We start from the raw sequence: 26,652 nt of genomic DNA, 5'->3' as shown, positions 1-26,652 counted from the left end.
TGATCATCAAAAGCAGATTTATTGTTATAGTTTAGTTTCAAAAACAAAGTATCATCCAGTGGTTATGAGGAATCTAGGAAAACCTGTCCCAGTAATGCCAACTTTGAGGTAAAGGGCTGACTAGGGCAGCTGAGAAGTGGGATTTTCTGCTTGGTGGGCTTCTTCTCCCTTGCCCGGTCATAGTTTTCAGGGGAGGACAATGTTCCTGGCCCTGTTGGGGGTTCCCATGGCCCTGAGCTCATAGTTTTTTTCTGAAATCTCGACCTATTCCGTTTGAGAGAGTAGAATTCCCTCATCAGATCTTCCACTTCCCACTGCTCTTCCTTCAGCCTCCGGCAACAGTGCAGGGCGGCGGGGTCAATGGGGTGCGCTTCTGTGTTGAAGATGTAACCCCCGGCCCCCAGGATGCACTCCCCGTAGGGGGTTATCACCGCATCGAAGGTGGAGCCATTGTTGTGGATGAAGTTGGTCGGGTCAAACAGCAGGTAGAGGTATTTCACGGTCTCGGCCAGGAAGAAAGACTCCATGCGGTTGTCAAGCTTGTGGTCTCGCAGATCTTTGATCTGCCACGTGGGGAGGGAAGCAAGTCAGACCAGCAACACAGTACAGCAGAAAGGGTCAGGGGACCCTGTCAGGCATTCCCGCTCTGCCACTAGGTGACTGCAGGCCTTTGGGCAAATCACTTAACTTTTCAGAACTTTTCCCCTTTCCCAGCCGTCATCACCTCTCAGCCAGGTTATCACAATTTTCAACTGGGCTTCCTGCTTCCATCCTTACCCTAAAGTACATTTATATCATAAATCTTACCTGTCACTCCTTCACGGAAAACCCTCTGTTGACATCCCATTGCCCACAGACTAAAATCAAAGTCCTTATCGTGGCCTAACAGGTCCTTGGTGATCTGGCTTCTGCTCCCTCCCTGACCTCATCTCTTCCTGCTCTCTCCCTGGTTCTCACAGGTCCAGCCACATGGCCTTTCTGTTCTGTGAACAAGCACATGCCCAACCCGGTTCTTTTCATTGGTGTCCTTGCAACCTGGAGCACTCCTCCTTCAGACGCCCTCCCACTCTTTCACTTCCTTCAGGTCTCTGCTCAAACGCTACCTCATCAGAATGGTCTTCCCTGGCCCCCCTACATGATACAACAATCTCCTATCCCCTTTATCTTACCCTTTTGTGACTCTAAACATTGATCTAATCATTCCCTTTTTAATGATGTAAAAATGTAGCATCATTCACTTAGCTAATCCTCCCTTGACAGACATTAAGGTGGTTACCAAGTTTTTTGCTCTTGTAAACAACTAATTAGGAGTCTTTATGAAGAGAAATTCATACTGAGTTTACAGTCAGGGATGAGTAAATTTACTTGCTACAAACATTTATTTTAGCTTCTCAGAACTAGAAATACATTTTCTTAAACAAAACTAATTCTCAGTAGACATCTATTTTACACCAAAAAAAATGTGACTAAAACATGGACTTGATGTACCAAGAATTATTATTCTCTTGCCCTGTTTGCCAAAGGCCAAAGAGTCAGTTGCCTGTTCCCATCATTCGCCTTGGAAGGGCTCCAAAAGACTTCACTTTCATGGAAATAAGTCAAGAGTTCCTAAGGGCCCAATGGACTCATCAACTCTGGCTTTTCACAAAATACAACATATTAGAAACTAAAACATATCATTGCTTTATATTTCTCCTACACATATAGGTCTTTTCTTTAAAAACATGTATCTATGTTTTACTTATAGAATCTAATCACATTACAACTTTCTGAAAAAGAAGTTTTTTGCTTGTTTTTAATTCCTTACCCTAAAAAAAACCTCTGTAGGCTTTTTGGCAAATAGGCTTCCAGGCTATTTGCTTACACATTTGGTTTTTACATGTCTGTAACCACTCTTTATTTCTGTCTTGCCTGCCTGGGTCCTCTAAGGATGTGACATGGCTCTCATCCTTGACCCTTTCAATCCATTCTCCACAAAGCAGCCAGAGTGATCTTTCTAAAATACAAATCAGAGCATATCACTGCTCTGCTGTAAATCCTCCCAAGGCTTATCATTCCAAGCAGAACAAAAGCCAAACTCTTCCCCACGACTTATACAAAGCCCTGCGTGATCTAGCCCCTGCCTACTTCTGGGGCTGTATCTCCTCCCACTTTCCTCCTTGCTCACGCCCTCCAGCCACACTGGCCTTCTTTCTGTCTTCCAGATACACATTCTTTGTTTTTTCTACTAAAAGGTCAGCTCAGGGGTTTGGTCTTTCTTCATTGCTGTAACCCTCGGCCTAGCACAGCGCCAGGCCCGTGAAAGACACTCAGTAAATATCTGTGAGACCAGTACAGCTGTTCCATTAAGGATCCCTGGGTTTGCAAATAAGGCTATGGGACTCTGTAATTCCCTTCTAGAATCCATTTTACAGGCCTTCTCGCAAAATGTTTCACAATATTCACCCTTGCCAAGTAGCCTATTCCAACAGCTAAAGGATCTCTGAAGCGGGGAGAACGCCAAGGGCATGGAGTCAAGACCCCTGGGCACTAATCCTAGCTCCACCTCTACTAGCTCTGTGACCTTTAGCAAGGCTCTCTGCTCCTCAGTCTCCCCATCTATAAAATAAAGGCATTGCTTATATCTCTAAGGTCCCTTCCAGTGCTAATATTCCAGAGGCTCTTTAGCAGCAGGGGGAGACATTTCCCAATTCTTGGGCCTGTGGAAACACTTACTGTGGCAAATCCACATTCCACCTTGCTGATTTTTTCGATGGATTCCACAGCATCTCTTCCGAGTTCTAAGAGGGTGGGGTCCCCCGTGGCACGGTAGAGGTACATGGCGCTCTCAATGAGTTCTGCAAAGTTCAAAGAAGACCTTCCTCACCCAGTGGCTGAGCAGAGAAGGCTTGGGGACTGCCTGGGCCAGTGAGAGATTCCTCCTCTCCACACCATGTCCACAGGGTCCCAACTAGGGGGAACATGGGACAACTCACTCAATATTGAATCTTCAGAGCCAATATACCCAGTCTGAAGCTTAGTGGACTTAGTGGACCATGGAATCCCATCTCAAGGGAGAGACAGGCAGCCAGGTTCTGGGATAGGGAAGGTGGCAGAGGCTGCTGCCTATCTCCCAATATCTGTTCCCTCCTTCTTCCTTAGTAACAGAAGAGCTAACTTTATCCAAGCACATGGACACCTAGACTAACAACTATTCCCAGCAGGCAGGTGTGGGATTAAGGTCCCTGCCACCAAAGAGAGTCATGTAAGGCCAGAAAACCAGAGAGAAATAAATTTCTATTTTATCTAAGCTACTACTTTGTCTCTGTCACTTACAGCCTGACCTAATCCTAAAACTTAAAAGAGTATGAGCCTGTCATTACAAGGTGGGATGGGATAGGCCAAAAGATAAAGGTTAAGATACTCAAGAATCAACTTTCAATCAAGCAAAGATGCAGCCATCAGTTCTCTGTGCCCAGAACAAGGCAACAGTCTTGCCCTGTTCTACACCACAACTGGAATTTGGCGTTCAGACATGGGCTCCATCATAAGATGAATATTTGCCAACTAGCCAACAGGAATTGGACCAGATGGGAATATTTATTCCAGAGAAAAGAAAACAGCAAAATGTGTTTGTTGCTTTCAGATATCTGGAGAGCTGTTATAGAAAAGATGTGATTTCTAGGGTGGGCCCAGTAGGCAAAAGCTACAGTTCAACAGACTTTCCTACTTCTTCACCTCTTTTTTCTCAGAGAGGAAAGAACACCTCTCCCCTCCCTACACCAACGTCTCCTCCTGAAGTTTTACATCCTGTTTCCTCCTAGCCTTTGATCAGTACTTTTCTCCCTCTTGATTTATTACTGCAAACTCCATTACTTATTTTTGGAGAAAAGATCGCTGCCTATCTCTCCAGTTTTCTCCTACTTCTCTCTTCGTTTACCCCACAGGCCTCTAGACACTGGCTAATCTAATCACTCATATTCTAAGCAAAGATTGGGGCACATGTACTGGTAGATGAACACACTGTGTGTGTTCAAAGACAGAAAAGATGGTGTCCTCATGGGAAGCCTCTCCTTATGCTTCTCACAGCTGGCTGACTCAGTGCCCAGGGCCAAGCATCTTGTTTCTTGTTTTCTCTTCCTCACACATGGGCCTGCATATGCTAGTAAATGCTTTAATTTCCTGTATATCTAGCCAACTCTCTAGAAGAGGGTGACAGTCCAAGGTTTAGATTTGGACTTAGGTGGAGGTTAAGCCCTTCAGAGGCTTTTAGGCTAGGTTCTGTGCTCCAGCACTGCTGATCGGATACATGCACCAGAGCGTCAGGGACTGGCCAATCTAATTATAGAATAGTACCTTATCTCCCATTTGCTATTGTTTTGGGGATAGGAAGGGTGACTGGTCTAAGACATTTCTGGATTCCTGGCTGTGTGCCTTACTTTCCACTGAGCATTCCTGCAAACAAAACATGTTGCCTCCTTAAGTAGTGAGCCCCCTGTCACTGGTGGTAATCAAACAAAGATGAGATAACCACTTGACAGGGCTATTGCAGGGGGATTTCGATTAGAAGACCTCTCAGGTTCCCTCTAACCTTGAGAATGCACATGTCTAAGTCTTACATTTAGTCCCAATCTCTGTCTTCATTTTATCTATTGGTAACATGGGATCCAATACCATCTGAGTATTTTCTCTTAAAAAAAAAAATGCCATGAAAATAAATGCATGAGAAATACTAAAAATAGCAGCCTCTAAGGAGTCAAAAGTGACTAATTTGCTCCTTCCAGTTGCTGCTTTACTTCTGCTTCTGGTTCTCCTCCAAGACTCCTACAGCAATCACTTAGGGGACTACAGGGTTAGAGGAGGAAGGAAGTGGAGCCGAGGATGGCAGGATGGGCAGAACCCATTAGAAGGCCCATCCCACAGCTAAAAGGCATTCAGGTGGGAAGAGTCTAAAACAATGGGAATGTAACCTATTTTGGGGGGGAGGGGAGATGACTGTGTTCTGACTCAGCTTCCTTCCTCTGTCCCCCTTTCCCTTCCTCTCCTCACAATGTTTAACTTTCCTTCAGTGAGTCAGAAGATCGGAGCTGGAAAGGAACTTAGAAGAGTTATCAAGTGTGTTGTCCCTTTCTTCTCTACATCTTGACTGCTGACCTGCAAGTGGGGAGGCGGACGAGAAGAGATGATTCACTCCTAAGGTCCATTCCAAAGTTCTAACGTTCCATAGATGCACAACTTATCTGACCTGACCCACTGACTTAACGAAGTTTGCCTACACATCTGAAATCCCAATGGCAAGAACTCAAAAGGCGTCAGCCTGGCTTTTTCCATCTCACTTGCTCGTCTGGGTTTGAAAGAGCATAAGATGTAATTAGGAGACCTGGGTTCCAGTCCTAGCTCCTATACTTAACAGCCTTGGGCAGACCATTTCAACCCACCAGGCTTCCGTCTCCTTCTCTGAAAATAAGGGGGATAAATAATTCCTAGAAGGAAAACCATCCAGAGCCACTGGAAGAAGCAGATGGGAAAAAAATGGAGCTGTGAGCACTTGTGAGGCATGGAGCCTCATAGAAATGCGAGGGGTTGGGGTTCTGAGAATCAGAGCCTGTGGGCTGGCAGTGGGCCAGAGATGCTGCTTACCCGGTCGAAGCGGGTAACCCTCTCGCTTCTCCACTGTATATCCCTGAGGAATGTTGTAGAATTCCGGGAGCCCCCCAAACTGCTTCCAGACGGTGTAGTAGTTGAGGAAGGTCCTCATGGCATTGTCAATGTCCCCAATGAGGGTCTGTAGGAGAGAAGTGGTTGTCAGGCAAGCAGCCACCAGGCAGGAAACCCACATACAAAACCCCACACACAACCTCAGGGAAAAGAGGAAGCAAAGGCTTTGGAGCCAAAAAGACCTGCGATCAAACCCAGAGTCGGCCATTTACTCAGTGTGCTGCCTCAAACCAGACACTTCACTTCTCTGAGCCTCGTCTCTAGCATGCAAAATACAACATATAGTTTACATTGTTATGAGGGACAGAGGCTGCATACAATGTCCCTGCCTACCAGTACGTGCTCAGTCAATACTGGCTACTAACTGTTTTTAAGTAGGTAAGTCGGCCATCTGATTCAAAATTCTAAGAATAAGAAAAAGATTGATTGTACTTAATCTCACTCACACCCTACCCCCCAGCAAATAACCATTTTGCATTAGTTTGTAAACATAAGCAAAGATGTATGAGTATGTATTATTTCCACCACATTAAATACAGCTTATTAAATATACTTTTCTGTAGCTTCCTTTATTCATTTAACAATACATCTCAATTTTTCCATGGAAGTACATAAAGCACTCCCTCCTCCTATTTATACAGTTGCATAGTATTCCATTGCTTGGACCACAATTTAATTAGTTCCCTACTGATAGCTCGTTGGCTTGGTTCCAATCTTTTGCTATTTGCTACAATAATCAATGCTGCAATAAATAACCCCATACATATGTCACCTCAAACATATGTGAAGTGTGTCTGTAAGGTACATTTCCAGAGCTGGGATTGCTGAATCTCAGAATACATGCACTTGTAATTTTACTAGGTGCTTCTATGTAGCTACTTATATTAGTGTAAGCTCACAGGGAAACAGCTGACCTTCTTGACATCTCCACTGGATGTCTCAAGGATAGAACAAACTTGACAGTTTCCAAACAAAACTATCGGTCCCTTCACTCTCCTGCAAAGCTGCCTCCCTCCTCTCACCTCTCTCCCTTTTCAGTAAACGGCACCACCTTCCACTGATTCCACTCTGGCCAGATACCTGCTGGCCATCCTTGACTCCTCCCTCTTCCCCCACCCCCACATCCATTCCATCAGCAACTCCTATCAATTCTCTCTCTCTAAAACATCAAGATTTTTCTCTTTATCTCCAGAGCCACCACCTGTTCACCTGCATCTTGCACTGGGATGACCTCAAAGGCCTCCTCACTGGTCCTACCACTTGTCTTCTCCAGTCCACTCTTCCCAAGGCAGCCAGAGTAACTGTCTTACTCAGTGTCTTTCCACAGGTTCAGCTTAAGGTCAAGACACCTCACCATGGCCCTCAAGGCCCTGAGCAATCTGGCCACTGCTGACTTTCCATTGACGGATCTTTCCCTTCCCTGGACTGTGGCCATGCTGCTTTTGTCTCTGATAAACACTCAACTCTTTCCTGCCTCGGGACCTTCACACATCATGTTTCCTCTGCCTGGAACATCGTCCCCCACCCCAGTTCTTCACATATCAGCTCGAGCATCACCACTTCTGAGAGGCCTTCTTATCTAAAGTAAGTCCCCATCCAATATTCTCTCTTTTAGCCTCTAATTTGTTTCCTTCATTGCAACTTATTATTTTATGAATTTGTCTAAGCTTTTCTTTGTGTCTCGCCCTCTATAAACTTCATGAGGACAGGGCCTGGAATACAGCAGGCACTCAAATATTTGTTGAGTAAATGAACAAATTTAATGTCTATAAGCCTCCTTTCTTCATCTATGAAACATCGTTTATTTCGGTGTGTTGTGATGATTCTGTGTAAAATGCCCAGCACATAAATCATTCTTTCATAAATATTTATCACCTCTATGGGCCAGACAGACTGTCAGCTAAATGTTAGCTATTAGTGTTATTATAACCTCATAGAGAAATAACCCCAGGACCCCTTCTTAAAGCAGGAAAAGTGCCACACACAAAGCACACAAATCCTATACAAACCAAGATGGCAAAGTGTGGTATATACATACAAAGGAATATTATTCAGCCTTAAAAAGAAGGAAATTCTGACACATGCTACAAGCAGGAAACTTGAGGGGCATTATGCTAAATGAAATACGCCAGTCACAAGAAGACAAATACTGTATGATTCCACTGATATAAGATACCTGGAGTAGTCAAAATCATAAAGACACAAAACATAATGGTGGTATGACCCAGCAATGCCACTGCTGGGCACATACCTGAGAAAACCATAATTCAAAGAGTCATGTACCACAATGTTCATTGCAGCTCTATTTACAATAGCCAGGACATGGAAGCAAACTAAGTGTCCACCAACAGACGAATGGATAAAGCAGATGTGGTATATGTATACAATGGAATATTACTCAGCCATAAAAAGAAATGAAATTGAGTTATTTGTAGTGAGGTGGATGGACCTAGAGACTGTCATACAGAGTGAAGTAAGTCAGAAAGAGAAAAACAAATACCATATGCTAACACATATATGTGGAATCTAAAAAAAAAAAAAAAAAGGGTTCTGAAGAACCCAGGGGCAGGACAGGAATAAAGACGCATCCGTAGAGAATGGACCTGAGGATATAGGGAGGGGGGAGGGTAAGCTGGGACAAAGTGAGAGAGCAGCATGGACATATGTACACTACCAAATGTAAAACAGATAGCTATGGGCTTCCCTGGTGGCGCAGTGGTTGAGCGTCTGCCTGCCGATGCAGAGGACACAGGTTCGCGCCCCGGTCCGGGAAGATCCCACATGCCGCGGAGCGGCTGGGCCCCTGAGCCTATGGCCGCTGAGCCTGAGTCATGGCCACTGAGCCTGCGCATCCGGAGACTGTGCTCCGCAACGGGAGAGGCCACAGCAGTGAGAGGCCCGCATACCGCAAAAAAAAAATAAATAAATAAATAACAGATAGCTAGTGGGAAGCAGCTGCATAGCACAGGGAGATCAGCTCGGTGCTTTGTGACCACCTAGAGGGGTGGGATAGGGAGGGTGGGAGGGAGGGAGACGCAAGAGGGAGGAGATATGGGGAGATATGCATATGTATAGCTGATTCACTTTGTTATAAAGCAGGAACTACCACACCATTGTAAAGCAATTAAACTCCAATAAAGATGTTAAACAAAATAGTAATGATGGTTGTCAGGGGCTAGGAGAGGAGAGAATGGGGAGTTATTGTTTAAAAGGTATAGAATTTCAGTCTTACAAGGTGAAGAGAGTTATGGGGATGGATGGTGGTGATGGCTGCACAACATGAACATAAATACCACTGAACTGTACACTCAAAATGGTTAACATGGTAAATTTTATGTTATGTGTATTTTATCACAATAAAAAAAAAGAGAAAAAAATACAATCATTTCTTTTTCTTCCATTACTGGGCATTTGGACCATTTCTAGTTTTTCTTTGTCATGAACTTTGCTGCTGGGAATATCCATGTACAGGTTGCATCTTTCCCTGGTCAATTATTTTCTTGAGGAACATGCATAGAAACAGAATCATGCAAAGTCAAAGGGTGTGATCAGTTGTATGGCTGGGTGGTACAAGCAGGTTTTCCAAGAGGAATGTAGTCACAAATAGTTTTAAGGAAATAGACTTCCTGATCCTTAATTTTCCTAAAATGGATCTGCTTGAAAAGATGCTTACAACACAAAGGCAGGCTACCCATTCTATCTCTTCCACAACTGTCCTTCTACCATCTTATAAAAGCAAGGTGTACCCACCAACAATCTGCAGCCTTACTGCGGAACATTGTTCTTGGATATAAAAATGTCCTGAGCACTGAACTCGGTTAAATTTAAAATATTAGTGTAGGTGTTGAGAAAAATGAATGGCTCTAACCACTGGGTAACAAATCGTTCTGCAAATCAGATGGCTTTCAATTCTTTGCCTTCAGAAAATTGAAAGAGGAACTGGTCAAGTTGTCAGCAGAGACATCATTAAAAATAATTTTTGATGACAGATCATTTGTGATTTTTTTTTAACCATATAAAGAGTGAACCATAAAATACTGCCACATTTGCAGGTCAAAAATGGTTGATGCTGGCAATTTGATATGGTTCAATCTATTAACTCAATGATTTCAAAGAACTGAATGATATTACGATATCAAACTCCTTCCATCTCCATCTACTTATTTATGTGCATAGGCTCCTCAGCACTTACATCTAAAAACATGAAAAGCAGGAATAAAACTGATGCTTAACCGTGCTCTGTTTTAGCAATATGTATTATTCATGCACAAATACATGAACTACTTAAAAACTTTAAAAAGCCCCAAATATCTCATTAAGAAATGCACTTCCAGGGCTTCCCTGGTGGCGCAGTGGTTGAGAGTCCGCCTGCCGATGCAGGGGACACGGGTTCGTGCCCCGGTCTGGGAAGATCCCACATGCCACGGAGCGCCTGGGACCGTGAGCCATGGCCGCTGGGCCTGCGCATCCGGAGCCTGTGCTCCACAACGGGAGAGGCCACAACAGTGTGAGGCCCGCGTACCACAAAAAAAAAAAAAAAAAAAAGAAAAAGAAATGCACTTCCAATAAATTGCTTTCAGGTTTATAATCATCAAAAATTGCAAGCTATAAATGTGGTTTTAATCAGTTACATACTAATGATAACTAAATCCAGAAGAAAACAAATTTAATACTCAGAGCTTATGATCACGGGAAATTTAAAAACATTTTAAATGTCTATGTATGAACAAATTTTGTCACAGAGACATATGATAGGGTGAACAATAAAATGCTTTCAGCATAAAATATAATAATTAGGATAAAATCCTGATGGAGTGGTAGAATGGAAATATGAGTTGGAGGAGAAAAAGGAATGGTATGCAACTATTTAAACTCATAAGATTAAAAACATGCATGGGGCTCTATAATTTTTCAAATTCTTTTAGGGGACACTCAACTAAATTTGAAGATCTTAGAAGAGTTGGACCAATATTTAATGTTATCAACAAGTTCTCTCTGAGCTTCTTTCCCCATCTATCAAATGAGAGGGTTGGCTAAAAGTATACAATGGGGAACAAGTTAAATAAACGACAATATATCTATTCAATGGAATATATGCAACTGTTTAAAAAAGTAAAATTGATCTTTATGTATCAATAAAGAATGATCTCCGAGATACATTCAGTGAAAAAGAATAAAAATGTTCCTATTTATGTAAAGAAAAAAGGGGGCTATAAATATGCATATATCTATGTATATGGATATCTGGAAAGAGGTACAGAAAACTGACAACAAGGGCTGGATTGGGGAGAGAATCTGAGGGTGGGGGCTTGAGACTTATCATTGTATTCCTTGTTGTGCTTTAAAAGTTTACCACCATCTACATGTTACTACCTTTTCTTAATTTCTTAAGATGAAAAAGAAGTTGTTTATAAAAATATTAAAAATATTTTAGGACACATAAGGGATGGATTAGATGGGCTCTAAGATCACTTCCAGCTGCAACTCTATTAGACCATGTAATGGAGACACATAATGATGGCAGACAGAGCAGCCCCAGCTGCTGTCACGCCCTTTCCTAGGCCCGCTGTCAAGAATGAGGATTCGTGACAGAAGTGTCCAGTGGAGAAATGGTCATTGCCAATGGCTATTACCGCCCTGTCTACTTTAAGTGGTACAACATTCCACAGCAAGCTGGAAGTTCAGTTCCTGACACCTTAAAGCTCCCCTTGGAAAATTCAGTTTGGCAGAACTTTAAATCTGTCTCACCCTAAGCTCCTCTCCCATCCCCAATCCACCCCTCCAGAAAAAAAGTACTCGAGCACTTTTTTGACTCATACATTAGAATGAGCTTGCTTTGTCGGTTCCATAGGAAAAAGGACCACCCTCTCTGATTGTTCCTACCTGAAGACCAGGCCAGTAGGCCTCCAGAGACTGGAAGACTGGCATGGACACAGTCCCCTTGTACATCTGCACCCACAGGTACCAGTCATCGAAGCGGGTGTAATTCCGAATGGCTTTGTTATATTCTGCAGAGGAGATAAAATGATGGACACATCAGTGATGAGGGACACAAAAAGCAGGCTTTGGCAACAGAAGGATGGACTTAAACATTTGCAAGACCCTAGGGTGGCCCAGCCTCAAAGCAGACTAGGATGCAAGGAGGCACAGAGGAAGGAGCATGGGTTCTGGAGGCAAACTTCCAGGCTCAAATTCCAGCTCCAGCTTTACCACTTGTTAGCTGTGACCTCAGGGGAGTTTTTCCCTCTTAAGCCTCAGTCTTATTATCTGTAAAGTGAGGAGAGTAATGTTATATACCTCATGGGACTGTGCAGTCATTTATTCACTCAACAATATTCACTGAGTGCCTACCAGGTGCCAGGCACCTGGGGGGTGGCAAATAAGACAAAGTCCAGCCCTCAGGGAGCTGGCATTCTAGTGGGAACTTGAACTTATAACTCCCCCTAGACTGTAAATCTATGAGAGCTAGGACTTTGTTTTGTTGATTGCAGAATCCCCAACATGAAGATAGTACATAATAAGTATGCACAATAAGCATTATCTGAATGAACAAAGTACCAAAAACATGCAAATAAATAAGACAATCTCAAACAGTGTTGTAAGGATGAAATGAAATAGTCCATGTTCAGTGCTTGGCACAAAACTTAACACATCAATGGTACTCAGTAAATATTTGCTGAATAAATGAATGGTAGCTATAATTATTATTAGGTGCCCAACAATACCTCAATATCATTACTACTAGTGTCTAAGGGCCTGAAGGGTAAACTGCTTTTATTCAACAGGCATTAATCTACAGCTACCTCCTGCAAAGCACTGTGGGGACTACAGATGAATAAGGCCTGGATGCTGCACTCAGTTAGAAGAGCTATAACTGTGATGACAGCTGACTGCAAAAATGATGCTGGGCTTCCCTGGTGGCGCAGTGGCTAAGAATCCACCTGCCAATGCAGGGGACACGGGTTCGAGCTCTGGTCTGGGAAGATCCCACATGCCGCGGAGCAACTAAGCCCATGCACCACAACTACTGAGCCTGCGCTCTAGAGCCCGCGAGCCACAACTACTGAGCCCACGTGCCACAACTACTGAAGCACGTGTGCCTAGAGCCCATGCTCCGCAACAAGAGAAGCCACTGCAATGAGAAGCCCGTGCACCACAACGAACAGTAGCCCCGGCTTGTCACAACTAGAGAAAGCCCGCGCGCAGCAACGAAAACCCAACGCAGCCAAAATAAATAAATAAATTTATATAAAAAAAAAAAAAAAAAAGATGCTGAAGGCCCTAAATTCTAAGGAAGAGTCAAGCTATTTCCTGGGCAAAGTGACATTTAAGCTGGGCCTTAACGGGTGAACAGAATTTGGACACATAAAGGCAGGAGAAAAGGTATTTTAGGCAAAGGAAACACTATGTGCAATGGCCAGGAAATAAAAAATCCAGGGCTGCATACAGAGAAGCCAGCATGGTTCAGCTGGCTCTTGCAGGAAGGTATGAAAAGGTGTAGTGGGCCACAAGTGGGCAGTGTAAGTCCACGGTGGTTTTGAATGCAGAGCTGATTCTGTAGGCACTTGGGAGCAACTGAAAGTTTATAAATAGACTACATGTCAATAGGGAAAACCCCCCTTACCCTGCCATTTTTACCTAGGAACATGGCCATGAGCTTCTTATCCTGAAGCAGGATGGCTCCTTTTACCAGGTACTCAAAGTAGGAGTCCACGCCAGCCCCGATGCCCGCGTCCTGGGCCACCCACTTGCCAGTGAGCACGTCGATGTGGTTGCCGACCTAGGAGAGAGACATGTGGTGTCAAAGGAGGACCCAAGACCAAACAAGGATGTCCCCACACCCCTGAGTGTCCCGTGAGATACAAGGCAGGCACCCCAGTGCTTCTTGGGAGACATGCAGGCTATCGGGGTACAGGGTTGGGGGCAAGGCTGGATCATGGCCAGCTCTCTTGCATATATGTACAGTGGAGACATATCTCATGCACATTTAGGAGGCCTTAATTATACACACTGGTCAAAAACTGAAAAAAGAACAATGACTTGGAGTGTTCATGCCCTGTCTAGAGTGAGTGTGAGCTGGGAGATGAGAACGTGTTGTTCCCACAATCTGTCTCAGACTTCTCAGCCTGAGAATCTGCATGCGATTCCAGTGTCTAAAGACCTAAGATATACTTTCTGTATTTCCATAAATCAACTTGGGAAGGACATCCAAGAAACTGGTAGAGTAGTTGCTTGTAAGGAGAGGAACTGGGTAGCTGGAGGACGGGTCATATATGTCACTGGGTACTTTTTTGTATCCTTTGACTTGTGAACCATTTAAAAATAAATTTTAAAGATTTAAATGAAGAGATATGTTGTCCATATAACTTAGACCCCGATGGAAGCTGATAACTTCGCCTGGTACTCATTCAAAGAAACAGTTAATTGTCCTGTGTTAGTTTGGGCAGAGCCCCAGCAAGGAAGACAGGAAGTAGTTGATTTGGAAGGTGAGTCCCTGGAAACTCTGGAAGAGGAGGGAAAAAGTGAGGCAGGGCAGGGAGGCAGCCCGTAAAGGCTGTGCTGTCAGGCAAGTTACCACCATGGGAAACGGAGCTCCATCCCACCGGGCAGCTCTGGGAGTCAGTGTAGAGCACGAGCCTCAGCACGGTCCCACCCGAGGGCCGGGGAACAAGGGTGATTGTCCATAAACTCCCATCAGTATCAGCCACTGATTGAGAACTGCTCTGGGGTAGCATTTAAGACCTGGCGTTTCCAGCCAAGGGCAAGCAGAGCAGGATCCAGGCACCAGAAAAGGCCCGTAGCCAAAGAGACATGGGTGATGGCAACTGGAGGACAGGCCAGTGTGCACGGAAATGATAAAGGGCTGAGAGGATGTGGGCAGGGTGGTCACGGAGCCACTATGGCTCCCGAGCTGGAGAAAAAACTTCCTGTGTCGGACACTAAGGGAGTTATTCTAGGTCTCCAGAGTGGCACCTTCTTAAGGGACTGTCAAGGAGTCCTCACACAAGTTTCACTTTTCAAGCTGACTTAGAACCAGACTTTGCATAAAACGTGCCTCCACCTGAATCACTTTCGGACAACACAGTCTTTATAAGTCATAATGATTCAGCAAGGAGGTATTAATCCATCAGTATTATTGCTGAAGTAACTGTGGATCAGAAAGGTTGAGTGACTTGTCCAGGGTCACACAGTTTCAACATAGTAAGGCTGGGGCTCAGTCTCGGTTCTGACTAAATCTAGTGCTATTTCCTGGACAGCTTTGGCTCAATTACTGTTAGTTTCACTGGATCATCTAGTTTAGGAGCCGAAACCGACCTTAGAGATGATCTGGCCCAAGGTGTGTTAAATTTCCATAGGTGAGTAGGTTTGGAGGGGAAAGAAAAGCTCTGGGGTCAAATAAGCTTGTGAAACGTCGAGTTAAGCAAAGTTAAATAGATGAATTTATCATAGGATTTCATAACCTTTAACTTGCTCATGTTCATTATGACTCTCCAAAAAAAAAGGACACTATTTATAGTGTTGCCCAAATTTAACTGACCAGTAATCATTTTCTCATGGAACAGCCATTCAACATCTCTCAAATCTTCTGGTTCTAAGAAACACAGTTTTACAGACAAAATATGTAAAAATGAGGGCCAGACAGGCTGACGATCTAAGGTCACCGAGTGAGTCAGGGGCATGAAGCATACGACCCATTTCCTAGAAATCAGAGAAGCTCAAGGAGCCAGAGCTTATCATGGCCCCTTTTCCTGCCAGAGGATGTGCTCTCATGCTCTCCTCCCCTCTGTGCCAAAGCATGAACTGGAGGCTTGGTCTCCTTTCGGTGTTGTGAGCCTAAGTATTGGACCACTCCTGAGGTCACCCTTAGTTTCCTTCGGCTGGACTGCAACTTGCTGCTCACAGCCCTGAGCCTCATAAGCAGGGGACAAGGTGGCCAACTTGAGCTAGACAGGAAGAGTGGCAGCGGACCTACCAGCCCAATATCTGACCGGCTCTCCCAGAGGCGCATCAGGGCCACTCTGGCCACATCTTCGAACACAGGGTCACCGGTGAGGCTGCTCAGGGTGGCAAATTCCACGATGAAGGTCCCGATCCCTGCTGTGCAGGTGACAGGAGTCTCTCCCGGGTTCACGCCGTGAAGCAAGTTCACCGTTCCATACGGCATGCCAGTGGGGGTCTGAAAGGCTGAACGATCGCAAAATTAAGACCCCAGATAGGAGCGGGGAGGTGGGCATGGGCGGACACAGGACCAAAGCCTGAGGCCTTGGCCAGCACTTCCCTTTTGTCTCCTGGGTGATCTGCCAGAGACTGAGCCAGAGAAGGATAAATGTCACAACTGGAGGGCCCTCAGTGGCCACCTAACCCAGATGCTGTTAAACACTGCTCCTCATGCCTTGGGCTCTTGCCTGTGGTGAGCAGGGAAGCAGCGGGCTGTGCCCTGGGGTATCACACTCCACACATGCTCACTTTAGCTAGAGCAGCTCTACTTTCACTTATTTCATATGATGCCTCAGAGGCCAGGCAAGTAACTCAGTGTGAAGCAGGCAGGGCTTAAGCCATAGGCAGTGGGGGAGCTGGTGGCACAATGAAAAAGCCATTCATCTACTTCTTAAAACACCATCCTGACCAAATGAAACACACCTGAAGACTGTAAACAGTCCCAGAGCAGCCAGTTTAAGATCTCTGCTCTAAATAAAGAGTTTCAGGGGCTATGTTTTTTTTTTTTAAAAAAAGGATATAAACCACGAAACTGCCAATGTGGTCCAACCCTCAATTCACAGGTAAGAAAGGTCAGGCTTGTGGGCCTCCCTGGTGGCGCAGTGGTTGCATATGCCGCGGAGCGGCTGGGCCCGTGAGCCATGGCCGCTGGGCCTGCGCGTCCGGAGCCTGCGCTCCGCAACGGGAGGGGCCACAGCAGTGAGAGGCCCGCATACCGCAAAAAAAAAAAAAAAAAAAAAAAAAAGAAAGGTCAGGCTTGTAAAGAAGTGACTCAAAGATCACAGAGAGAGCCAAACGGAGCTGGGATGGGAATGACTATCACGTGCCCACTCCCTTCCCCCCCCGCAACGGGCCCAGTGCCCTGTCCACCTCACCCCAGTGCCTTCCAAGTCAAGGCAAGGAACTAGACAGCAAGTCAGAGGCAGAGATTTCCTCTCCAGGCTGAAAGGCCAAACAACCCCAAAGCAGCCTGTGCGTCACCAAACTGTGAACAAAGTTGTCAAAACTTCCAAGAACCACAAGGCCCAGCAACTTTACTGTAAGAAGAGAAACTTGCTATCTGGCAGACATGAGTGGTAAGCAAGGAGGATTCAAGTCACAAGCAAGAAGGGCCCAAAGGGATAGTTCAGAGAAGTCAGGCAGTATTAAAAAGGGGGTGGGGAGGTGACAAAATCCTGTTTCTCAGCGTGAATGCACTTTTCAATATGTATATTTCTCAATACAAAAAAATGAAGGGAGCAACCAGACAGAGTTCCCCTCCAGGGATGAGTCACACAGGACATGACGTTTGTAAGGAGACATTTAGGCCGTTGAGTGAGACCTGAACCCAGTTCGCTCACTCTCCTCAGCTCTTCCCCAAGGATGAGAGGCAAGTCCTGGGTGAAGGAGAGAAGTGAGATGGCCAAGAGGCTGGTGGAAAGCACAGTGTAACGTGTTTGGGTGTGAACAGCTCTCAGAGCCTCCACCACACCCTGAAGAGAACACAGCGTCCCGCTGATGCTGCCGAGCCCAGCTACTGTCCCTCTGGACAAACACTGCAGCTTGGCCTGAAGCCCTGGACATGGCTCAGCTACAAAACAAGTCCCTCTCGTGTCTCATTGGTGTTTGAGGTTCTCCAAGAACTTTCTCCTCTCTGACCTCATTTTACGTCTCCCCAGGGGGAGGCAGGAATTATGACTCCCATTTGATAGACTGGGAGATTGAACCAAGGAGAGGAGGAGCGGCTTGGTCAAGCTATTGGTTGTCAGAGCCGAGTCCAGAACCAGGGGTTCCGAATGCTCAGACCAAGGCTCTTCTCTGGAACCCTTTCATTCCAGTGGCGTGTGCGCCTGGGAGGGGGCAAAAGCACTCACTCAAATAAGGGCAAGAGCCTTCCAGCCACCAGGCTGGCCTTCAGCGCTCCTCACAAAACATTAATGAGGTCAGCTCAGCCATCCTAGTCTAGCCCTCAAAATGCCAGGGACTCTCCTGATTTCCAGGGTGGGCGCCAAGAGGTAGAAATACCAAGTGTTTGGGTGAGCAACACGAGCAAATAATTCTGTACAGCCACCCTCTTCTCCAGCAAGAGCAGCAGGACCTACCGGACTTCACCTCTGCCCCATCTCCATGTGGGTCTTACCTGGGAGGAGTTTCCGGGCCGCCTCCTCAGCCATCCTCAGGAGAGGTCCCGAGCAGGGCCATCCAGCCTCCACTTCTACCCCGGCCCTCTTTGATAGCAGGTGAGCAGACAGAAGTCCTCCTACTACTGCAGATGGTACAAAAAGCAAGTGTCAGAATCCTAAGGACCAGTCTTTCCCTTGTACAAATTAAACCTAATGCTCTGTTCAGTGGCTCACTGGGAAGGGGCTGGAGCCACGTAGCAAAAGAAGAGTCCTTAACCTCCCACACTGTACAGTGTTAAGTTCATGAAGTTTCTTTTTCTCTTGGTGGGTCACAAAAATAATGGTTATCGGGCTTCCCTGGTGGTGTAATGGTTGATAGTCCGCCTGCCAGTACCGGGGACACGGGTTCGTGCCCCGGTCTGGGAAGATCCCACATGCCGTGGAGCGGCTGGGCCCGTGAGCCATGGCCGCTGAGCCTGCGCGTCCGGAGCCTGTGATCCGCAACGGGAGAGGCCACAACAGTGAGAGGCCCGCGTACCGCAAAAAAAAAAAAAAAAAAAAAAAAAAGCTTTTGCACAGCAAAGGAAACCATAAACAAGACCAAAAGACAACCCTCAGAATGGGAGAAAATATTTGCAAATGAAGCAACTGACAAAGGATTAATCTCCAAAATTTACAAGCAGCTCATACAGATCAATAACAAAAAAACAAACAACCCAATCCAAAAATGGGCAGAAGACCTAAACAGACATTTCTCCAAAGAAGATATACAGATTGCCAACAAACACATGAAAGAATGCTCAATATCATTAATCATTAGAGAAATGCAAATCAAAACTACAATGAGATATCACCTCACACCGGTCAGAATGGCCATCATCAAAAAATCTAGAAACAATAAATGCTGGAGAGGGTATGGAGAAAAGGGAACCCTCTTGCACTGTTGGTGGGAATGTAAATTGATACAGTCACTATGGAGAACAGTATGGAGGTTCCTCAAAAAACTAAAAATAGAACTACCATACAACCCAGCAATCCCACTACTGGGCATATACCCTGAGAAAACCATAATTCAAAAAGAGTCATGTACCAAAATGTTCATTGCAGCACTATTTACAACAGCCAGGACATGGAAGCAACCTAAGTGTCCATCGACAGATGAATGGATAAAGAAGATGTGACACATATATACAATGGAATATTACTCAGCCATAAAAAGAAACGAAATTGAGTTATTTGTAGTGAGGTGGATGGACCTAGAGTCTGTCATACAGAGTGAAATAAGTCAGAAAGAGAAAAACAAATACAGTATGCTAACACATATATGTGGAATCTAAGAAAAAAGAAAAAGAAAAAAAGGGTCATGAAGAACCTAGGGGTAAGACGGGAATAAAGACACAGACCTACTAGAGAATGGACTTGAGGATATGGGGAGGGGGAATGGTAAGCTGTGACAAAGCGAGAGAGAGGCATGGACATATATACACTACCAAATGTAAAACAGATAGCTAGTGGGAAGCAGCCGCATAGCACAGGAAGATCAGCTTGGTGGTTTGTGACCACCTAGAGGGGTGGGATAGCGAGGGTGGGAGGGAGGGAGACACAAGAGGGAAGAGATATGGGAACATATGTACATGCATGACTGATTCACTTTGTTATAAAGCAGAAACACACCATTGTAAAGCAATTATACTCCAATAAAGATGTTAAAAAACAAACAAACAAACAAACAAATAAATAAGGGACTTCTCCAGTGGCTCAGTGGTTAAGAACCCGTCTACCAATGCAGGGGACACAGGTTTGAACCCTGGTGCAGGAAGATCTCACATGTCACGGAGCAACTAAGCCCGCGAGTCACAATTACTAAAGCCCATGTGCACAGAGCCCGTGCTCCGCAACAAAGAGAAGCCACTGCAATGAGAAGCCCATGCACTGCAACGAAGAGTAGTCCCCACTCGCGGCGACTAGATAAAGCCCACCCGCAGCAACAAAGACCCAACGCAGCCAAAAAAAATAAACAAATTAGTTAATTAATTAATTAATTTTTAAAAAAAGAATCACTTGGTCAAAATTCATTGAAATGTGTAGATCTGTGCATTTCAGTATATGTAAATTTACCTCAGTAAAATGAATGATTCATTAAAAAAAAAGATTCATTGGGAACCTGCTAAAAATACTGACTGTAGGACCCAACCCAGAGATCCCAATTCATTAGATTTAGAGTGGAGTCTACATAGCTGAACTTTTTTAAATGTCCCAAATGCTTCTGATGGGCAGCCAGGTTTGGAAACTAATACCCTAGACTTGCACTATGTAATACAGTAATTAGTAACCACATGTCACTATTTAAATTTAAATCCATTAAAATTAAATGAAATTAAAAATTCAGTTCTTCAGTTGCAGTAGGCACCTTTCAAATGTTCAATAGTCACATGTAGCTAGTGGCTACTGGACTGGACAACACAGATATAAAACATTTCCATCAACAATGCAGAAAGTTCTAACAAACTTTCAATAGGCAATAAGCTACAAGAAGGCAAGGATTACATCTCTCTTGCTCTTGGCTGAAAGCCTGGTACCAAATATATGTTAAATATGTGAGTAATCCTGGCATATTTCTTTTCAGTCTTTTCTCTGTCCCCTGCTCACTTTCATGTCTGAAACTGATGAGGGATCCCGAGACCTCCCTACCCAACCAGAGCTCTGTCAATCTGGTTTGAGCCAAGTGCCCTGGCAAGGCTGGCGCTTAAGATCCTGTTTATCACCTCTTGGTTTACACAGAAGCCAAAATTCCACATTCTCCTTTCTTCCAAGGGCCCTAGAAGGCAGCCCTCACCTCGGATGTTGGTTTCAAACACAGAGGCGTTCACATCAATATCAAAGTCCACGTTGTCCTGGAGCACTTCAACCACTCTTTGGAATTCTGAGACATTCCCCAAAATCTGAAGGAAAGAGAGACCTGACAGTGAGGCTCTAGGCTTGTAGGCACTGAAGATGCTAGATTCAGAGTCTAGGATCCTATGCTGGTTTGACTCCCACTTATTCAACTTCAGACCTATAGTTTCTGTTCTAGGACTGCTGGTAACAGGAGAAAACACTGAGAGCTGGAAATCACACAGACCCAGTATCAAGAGACTGGTAAAGTAAATTCTTTGGTATCAATTTAAGAATTTTTATGTACTCATTTAAATGAAACCAATATAAAGACTGTAGACCACATAAGGAAATCTTAGCTTGACATTTACAGTGGATATTTATTGTTTTTAACCTTGTCACATTCATCCTTATGGAAAATACTGCAGGTTGGTTGGCCCAACATTGATTCTCAATCTTCTTTACCCTTGTAGCTCCCAGCCATAGAGGCTAGAAATCCACATATTTGCTTTCTCAGTCTCATTTGCTACTGGGTGATTGTGTTACCCAGTCTATTCTGAGCTTTGTAAAGTCTACTAGGGGCACTTCTCAGAAAGCTCCTGTTTTCCTAATAGAAAGGGACAAGACACAATTGGCATGGCTTTTACTCTTTTTCTTTCTGCTTTGAAAGCAGACTTGATTTCTGGAGCTGTGGTAGCCATCTTAGGCCATGAGGTACTAAGCATGAGAATGAAAGTCAGTATACTAATGATGGTAGAATGGAAGGATACAAAGAGCATGGGGTCTCTGATGGCACAGTTGAGCAGCTGATCCAATGCTAGAAATTACCTTCATTCAGATTTTCTTATACTTGAGAAAATTAAACCCTTTTGTTTAAACCATCAGTCAAATGCAATCCTGATGCCTTTTATTCTGATATCAGTGTTCCAATTTTCCCTTGAGGAATCATCCTTCTTCCACAGTCACTCCTGTAATTCAAAGAAGGTGACTCCATCCCTTCAGCTGCAAGAATGGGCACTTCACCTGGACCAGCCAACGTACTATATCCCTTGGCCAACTGATTCATTCAGGGATAGATGTGTAACCCAAGCCAGATCAGTGAGACTCAGTCCACGGAATTAATGGAAAAGGACTAATTCTCTCCACACACAGGTTACTAAATGAGTGGGATGTGAGTCTGGAGTTACCATTGGCTACCCTGCCAGCTTAAGGAGAGCCTGAGAATACAGCCAGCAAAGAAAGCAGAAATAAGAGATGGAGAAAGAGATTCCTAATTATGTTATTTAAATGTCTGGAACCAGCTGGGTTTGAGGTCAGTCTTTACCTGGACTTTTTAGTTATCTGACTCAGTAAATTTCCTTCCTGTCTAAATCAGTTTGATCACTTGCAGCCGAAACAATCCTGACTATCTCAGCATTCAAAGCCCTCTATGATTTAGACCTAATCTATCCTTCTAACCATGTCTCTCACTGTTCTTCTGTCGACTTCAGTACCCACTATTCCCTGATTTTCTGCCCTCAGACATGCTGTTCCCTCTACCAGAAATCTCACCCTATGTCTTCCCATTTCCAAATCCAACCTATCTTCGATTATCTAAATGTCACCTTCTCTAGGAATCCTTTGATTCCTCCAGCTGAAATTAACCTCTTCCTCCTTTAAAAGACTCCAGCAAGTTTATCCCCACAACTCTTAGGGCATCTAGTTCTTTCCACATTATAAGAATCTTTGCATAGGCAGGAGCCTCACTCATTCCTGCACTCCCCCAGAGGGCTGAGCACAGTGCATGAAGCAATTACTTAAAAAATGTTTGTTAAATGATGACATGAATCTTTCTCCACATTGTAGCCAGTGATCTTCTCAAAACAGGAATCTCATTTCCTACCCTTTTCTTGAAAAAATTCCACTGGCTTTCCAATGCCCCCAAATTAAAGATCAAAATGAAAGATGAAAATAAAAAGCCCAGGTGAAGAATTCATTTTTCACCCACAGTCAAGCTACCAAAAGAAGAAGGATATTGGTCATGCAATGTTGGAGAGGAAAAGGGACAGATGAGACACTTACCAACAAGGTGTCCAGGGCATCAATAAGAGTCAGAGAAAAACTGTAAAAGGACAAAAACCCCAGCTGCTTAGTAAGAAAATCAAACACCAGTTATTAAGGCTGCGCCAGATCAGAGACCCCAAAAACTAATAAGTGAAGCACAGCGATGCCTCTGCCAGTCCCACTTGAAATCACAACAGAGAAGCCATCGTGAAAATCGCCGGGAACCTCTGACCCATTTAACATACCTGGGAGGTGGGCTGATGTATAACATCTTATGCAAATAGCTCGACTGCAGTTAAACACATGGCCTATATTCTCTGGCATTCTTCTCCACCATAGGGAGGCAGTATAAGATTGTAGCTCAGAGAGCAGGCTTTCTACATCTAAGAATTTATCTCGCAGTGCACAGAACTGTAGCCTTGAGAATGCTCATGGCAATATTGTTTTTAGAACAGCAAAAAGCTAGAAATAACCCAAATGTATACCAGTTGAAGTGATTAACCAAATTGTAATACATTCAAACAATGCGAAACTATGAGGTGGTCAAAAAGATTGTTATCAAGAGTTCTATGGGCTAAGGGGAAGACATTCAAATTATATAGTTAAATGAAAAAGACAAGGTACAGAATAGGCAGTGTCGTGTGTCGTATTCTAACTGCATTTTTCAAAAAGAGACAGAAAGCAGATTAGTGGTTTTTTGGGCCAGTGGTGGTGGAGGGATTAACTATAAAGGACCACCAGGGAACTTTCCAGTGTGACAGAAATGTTCTCTATCCTGTGATGGTGGTTACTACACACTTAAAATGGGTGCATTTTATATAAGTTTCACCTTTAAAAGGTTATTTTAAAAGATACACATATACATACCTATATGATGGTATAAACCAAAAATCCTTCTGGAAGGATACACAAGAAAGTTAACAGTGGTTGGAGTTCTAGGGTATGGGAGATATTTATTTTATTATATGATATTGTACTGCTTGAATTTGCCATTTACTTGTATTACTTTTTTCAACTAAAAAACGAAAACCAGCACAATTTGTGTTGAGCTTAATTTCTCCAGTCCTTAGCATATTCATTTGTAAAACAGAGATAACAGCAATTAACTCCTAGGGGTGTTAATTAAATGAGATGACACAAGTAAAATGCTTAGCACAGTGTTTAATCAAGGTTAGCTTCAGCTAAATGCAATGATTCTTCACTTACTCAGCAAGGAACAAGACAGAGAATTCCATCTCTCACAGATTTTTATTCTAGTGGAAGTGAGAAAGACAAACTAACACATAAGTGAAAATGACAGTATAAGAGTGAGAAGTGCTACGAAGAAAATAAAAAGGGTGGTTTGTGAGAGTGACCTGTACAGGGTGGGTATTTAGGGGAACTCATGCTAAGGTGACAGTTTGAGCTGAGATCTCAAGAAGCAGTCAGGGATGTGAGGGTAATGGGGGAAGTGGGTTTCAGTTACACTAACAACAAAGGCTCTGAAATTTCATGTTTAGGAGAGTTACATCCCCTCCTAGGCCTGTTTGCCCACTTATAACATGAAGGGGTTGGGTCTTCTGACTTTTTGAAGCCCTTCCACATATCCTAAGCCTCCAGAGATTTGCCCAAGTCCCAACAGCTGGTGTCTGTCACTGCTGTGGCCAGAGCCCGGAGGTCCAGACCACCAGGCTAACCCAGCCTTTTTCCACTATGGGAATCCAACTTTCCAGGAGGCTGGGTGGATCCTGGTGGTGCTGGCCTGAATTGGGGGGAATGCGACCCCACCCTGGCTAGGAGGTTTTTCTGGAACGGTGAGATCATGAAGCCACCAGTTCCAGCATACCCGCCCGACTAGGACCGGACTGCCAGACCCAGGCCGCCTCCTTGCTCCTCCGCTCGCACTACCTGCCCCAGGTGTCGTGCCCGTCACAGGTGAGAGGTCGCAGCTCGTCGTAGGGAAAGGCATTCTCCAGGTAGCTGTCGTAGGCGTGGTAGAACATGGCCTTGACTCGCTCCCTGGTGCGGGGTACGAGAAATAAGGCAGAGGAAAGGACAAGAATTAGGGCGGAAAATGGTAATCACCACCTGATTTCTGCGAGGAGCCCAGTGGCGGGGTCCCAGCAGGTCAGGGTGGGGGATCTGGGATGGAGGGAATGAGGAAGGGACCAGGTCTGGGATTCCCATTCCCCAACTATGGAAGGGCGGGGAGCCTGACCCCCTTCACCTGTAGTGGGCGGGGTCGGGCGCGGTGCCATCCGGGCCGGGCGCACCATGGTGCAGGGGCAGCAGCGCACACAGGAGGCCAAACGGGACGAGCAGCCGGAAAGGCATAGAGCGCGTGCCCTGTCAGCGCCGCCACTGCAGCAGCAGCCGCAGCCACCCGCACATCCTGCGATCCTCTGCTGGTTCTTCCGGGAATTAGGAGCACTGCGCCTGCGGACCGATGAATCATCCACTCACTTCCGGACTACAAGCCCCAGAATGGAATGGGCGGTGGAACCCAAGCAAAGAGCATCTTGGGATATGTAGTCTCTGAAGCGGGGATCAACGTGTCTTAAAAGATAGTGACTAGTACAGCTACTATTATTAATTAATGTTTTAGCAACAGCATTTTTTTTTTTTTTTGCGGTACGCGGGCCTCTCACTGTTGTGGCCTCTCCCGTTGTGGAGCACAGGCTCCGGACGCGCAGGCTCAGCGGCAATGGCTCACGGGCCTAGCCGCTCCGCAGCATGTGGGATCTTCCCAGACCGGGGCACGAACCCGTGTCCCCTGCATCGGCAGGCAGACTCTCAACCACTGCGCCACCAGGGAAGCCCAGCAACAGCATTTTTAAAAGCTTTCTTAAATTATTTTTATTTAAGTATAGTTGATGTGCAGTATTATATGTTACAGGTGTACAGTATAGTGATTCACAATCTATAAAGTTTATAACTCCATTTATAGTTATTATAAAATATTGGCTATATTCCCTGTGCTATACAATATATCCTTGTAGCTTATTTGATATGTAATAGTTTGTACCTCTTAATCCCCTACACTTATGTTGCCCCTCCCTCCTTCCCTCTCCCCACTGGTAACCACTAGTTTGTTCTCTATATCTGAGTCTGTTTCTTTTTTCTTATAGTCACTAGTTTATTGGTTTTTTTTAGATACCACGTATAAGTGGTATCATACAGTATTTGTCTTTCTTTGTCTGACTTATTTCACTTAGCATAATGCCCTCCAAGTCCATCGAAGTTGTTGCAAATGGCAAAAGTTTCATTCTTTTTTATGACTGAGTAGTATTCCATTGAATACATATACCACATCTTCTTTATCCAGTCATCTGTGATGGACACTTAGCTTGCTTCCATAACTTGGCAAATGCAAATAATACTGCTATGAACATTGGGGTGCATGTATCTTTTTGAATTAGTGTTTTTGTTTTTTTCAGATATATACCCAGAAGTGGAATTGCTGGGTCATTTGGTAGTTCTATTTTTGTTTTTTTGAGAAACCTCCATACTGTTTTCACAGTGGCTGTACCAATTTACATTCCTACCAACAGTTTACAGAGGTTCCTTTTTTTCCACATCCTTGCCAACATTTGTTATTTGTGGTCTTTTTGAAGATAGCCACTCCTTCGGGTGTGAGGTGATATCTCACTCTGGTTTTCATTTGCATTTCCCTGATGATTAGCATTGTTCAGCATCTTTCCATGTGCCTGTTGGCAATCTGCATGTCCTCTTTGGAGAA

At 44.6% G+C, this 26,652-nt stretch overlaps 1 protein-coding gene across 1 annotated transcript; it reads right to left on the bottom strand.

The window, feature by feature from the left end:
• EDEM2 (ER degradation enhancing alpha-mannosidase like protein 2) lies at positions 1-25,349 on the bottom strand. Its single transcript, XM_060078048.1, has 11 exons — positions 25,141-25,349; positions 24,822-24,932; positions 22,953-22,992; positions 20,854-20,959; positions 18,035-18,160; positions 15,671-15,882; positions 13,336-13,477; positions 11,581-11,705; positions 5,620-5,764; positions 2,716-2,837; positions 1-563 (listed from the first exon to the last, which is right to left on the bottom strand). The coding sequence occupies exons 1-11, from the start codon at positions 25,245-25,247 to the stop codon at positions 63-65; spliced, it is 1,737 nt and encodes a 578-aa protein (XP_059934031.1). The 5' UTR covers positions 25,248-25,349; the 3' UTR covers positions 1-62.
• Positions 25,350-26,652: the final 1,303 nt, after the last annotated feature.

The sequence above is a fragment of the Mesoplodon densirostris genome, chromosome 16, assembly GCF_025265405.1.
Source record: "Mesoplodon densirostris isolate mMesDen1 chromosome 16, mMesDen1 primary haplotype, whole genome shotgun sequence".
Classification (NCBI taxonomy): Eukaryota; Metazoa; Chordata; class Mammalia; order Artiodactyla; family Ziphiidae; genus Mesoplodon; species Mesoplodon densirostris.
The sequence above is the reverse complement of the archived record's forward strand: the minus strand, read 5'-3'. Positions and strand labels throughout refer to the sequence as shown.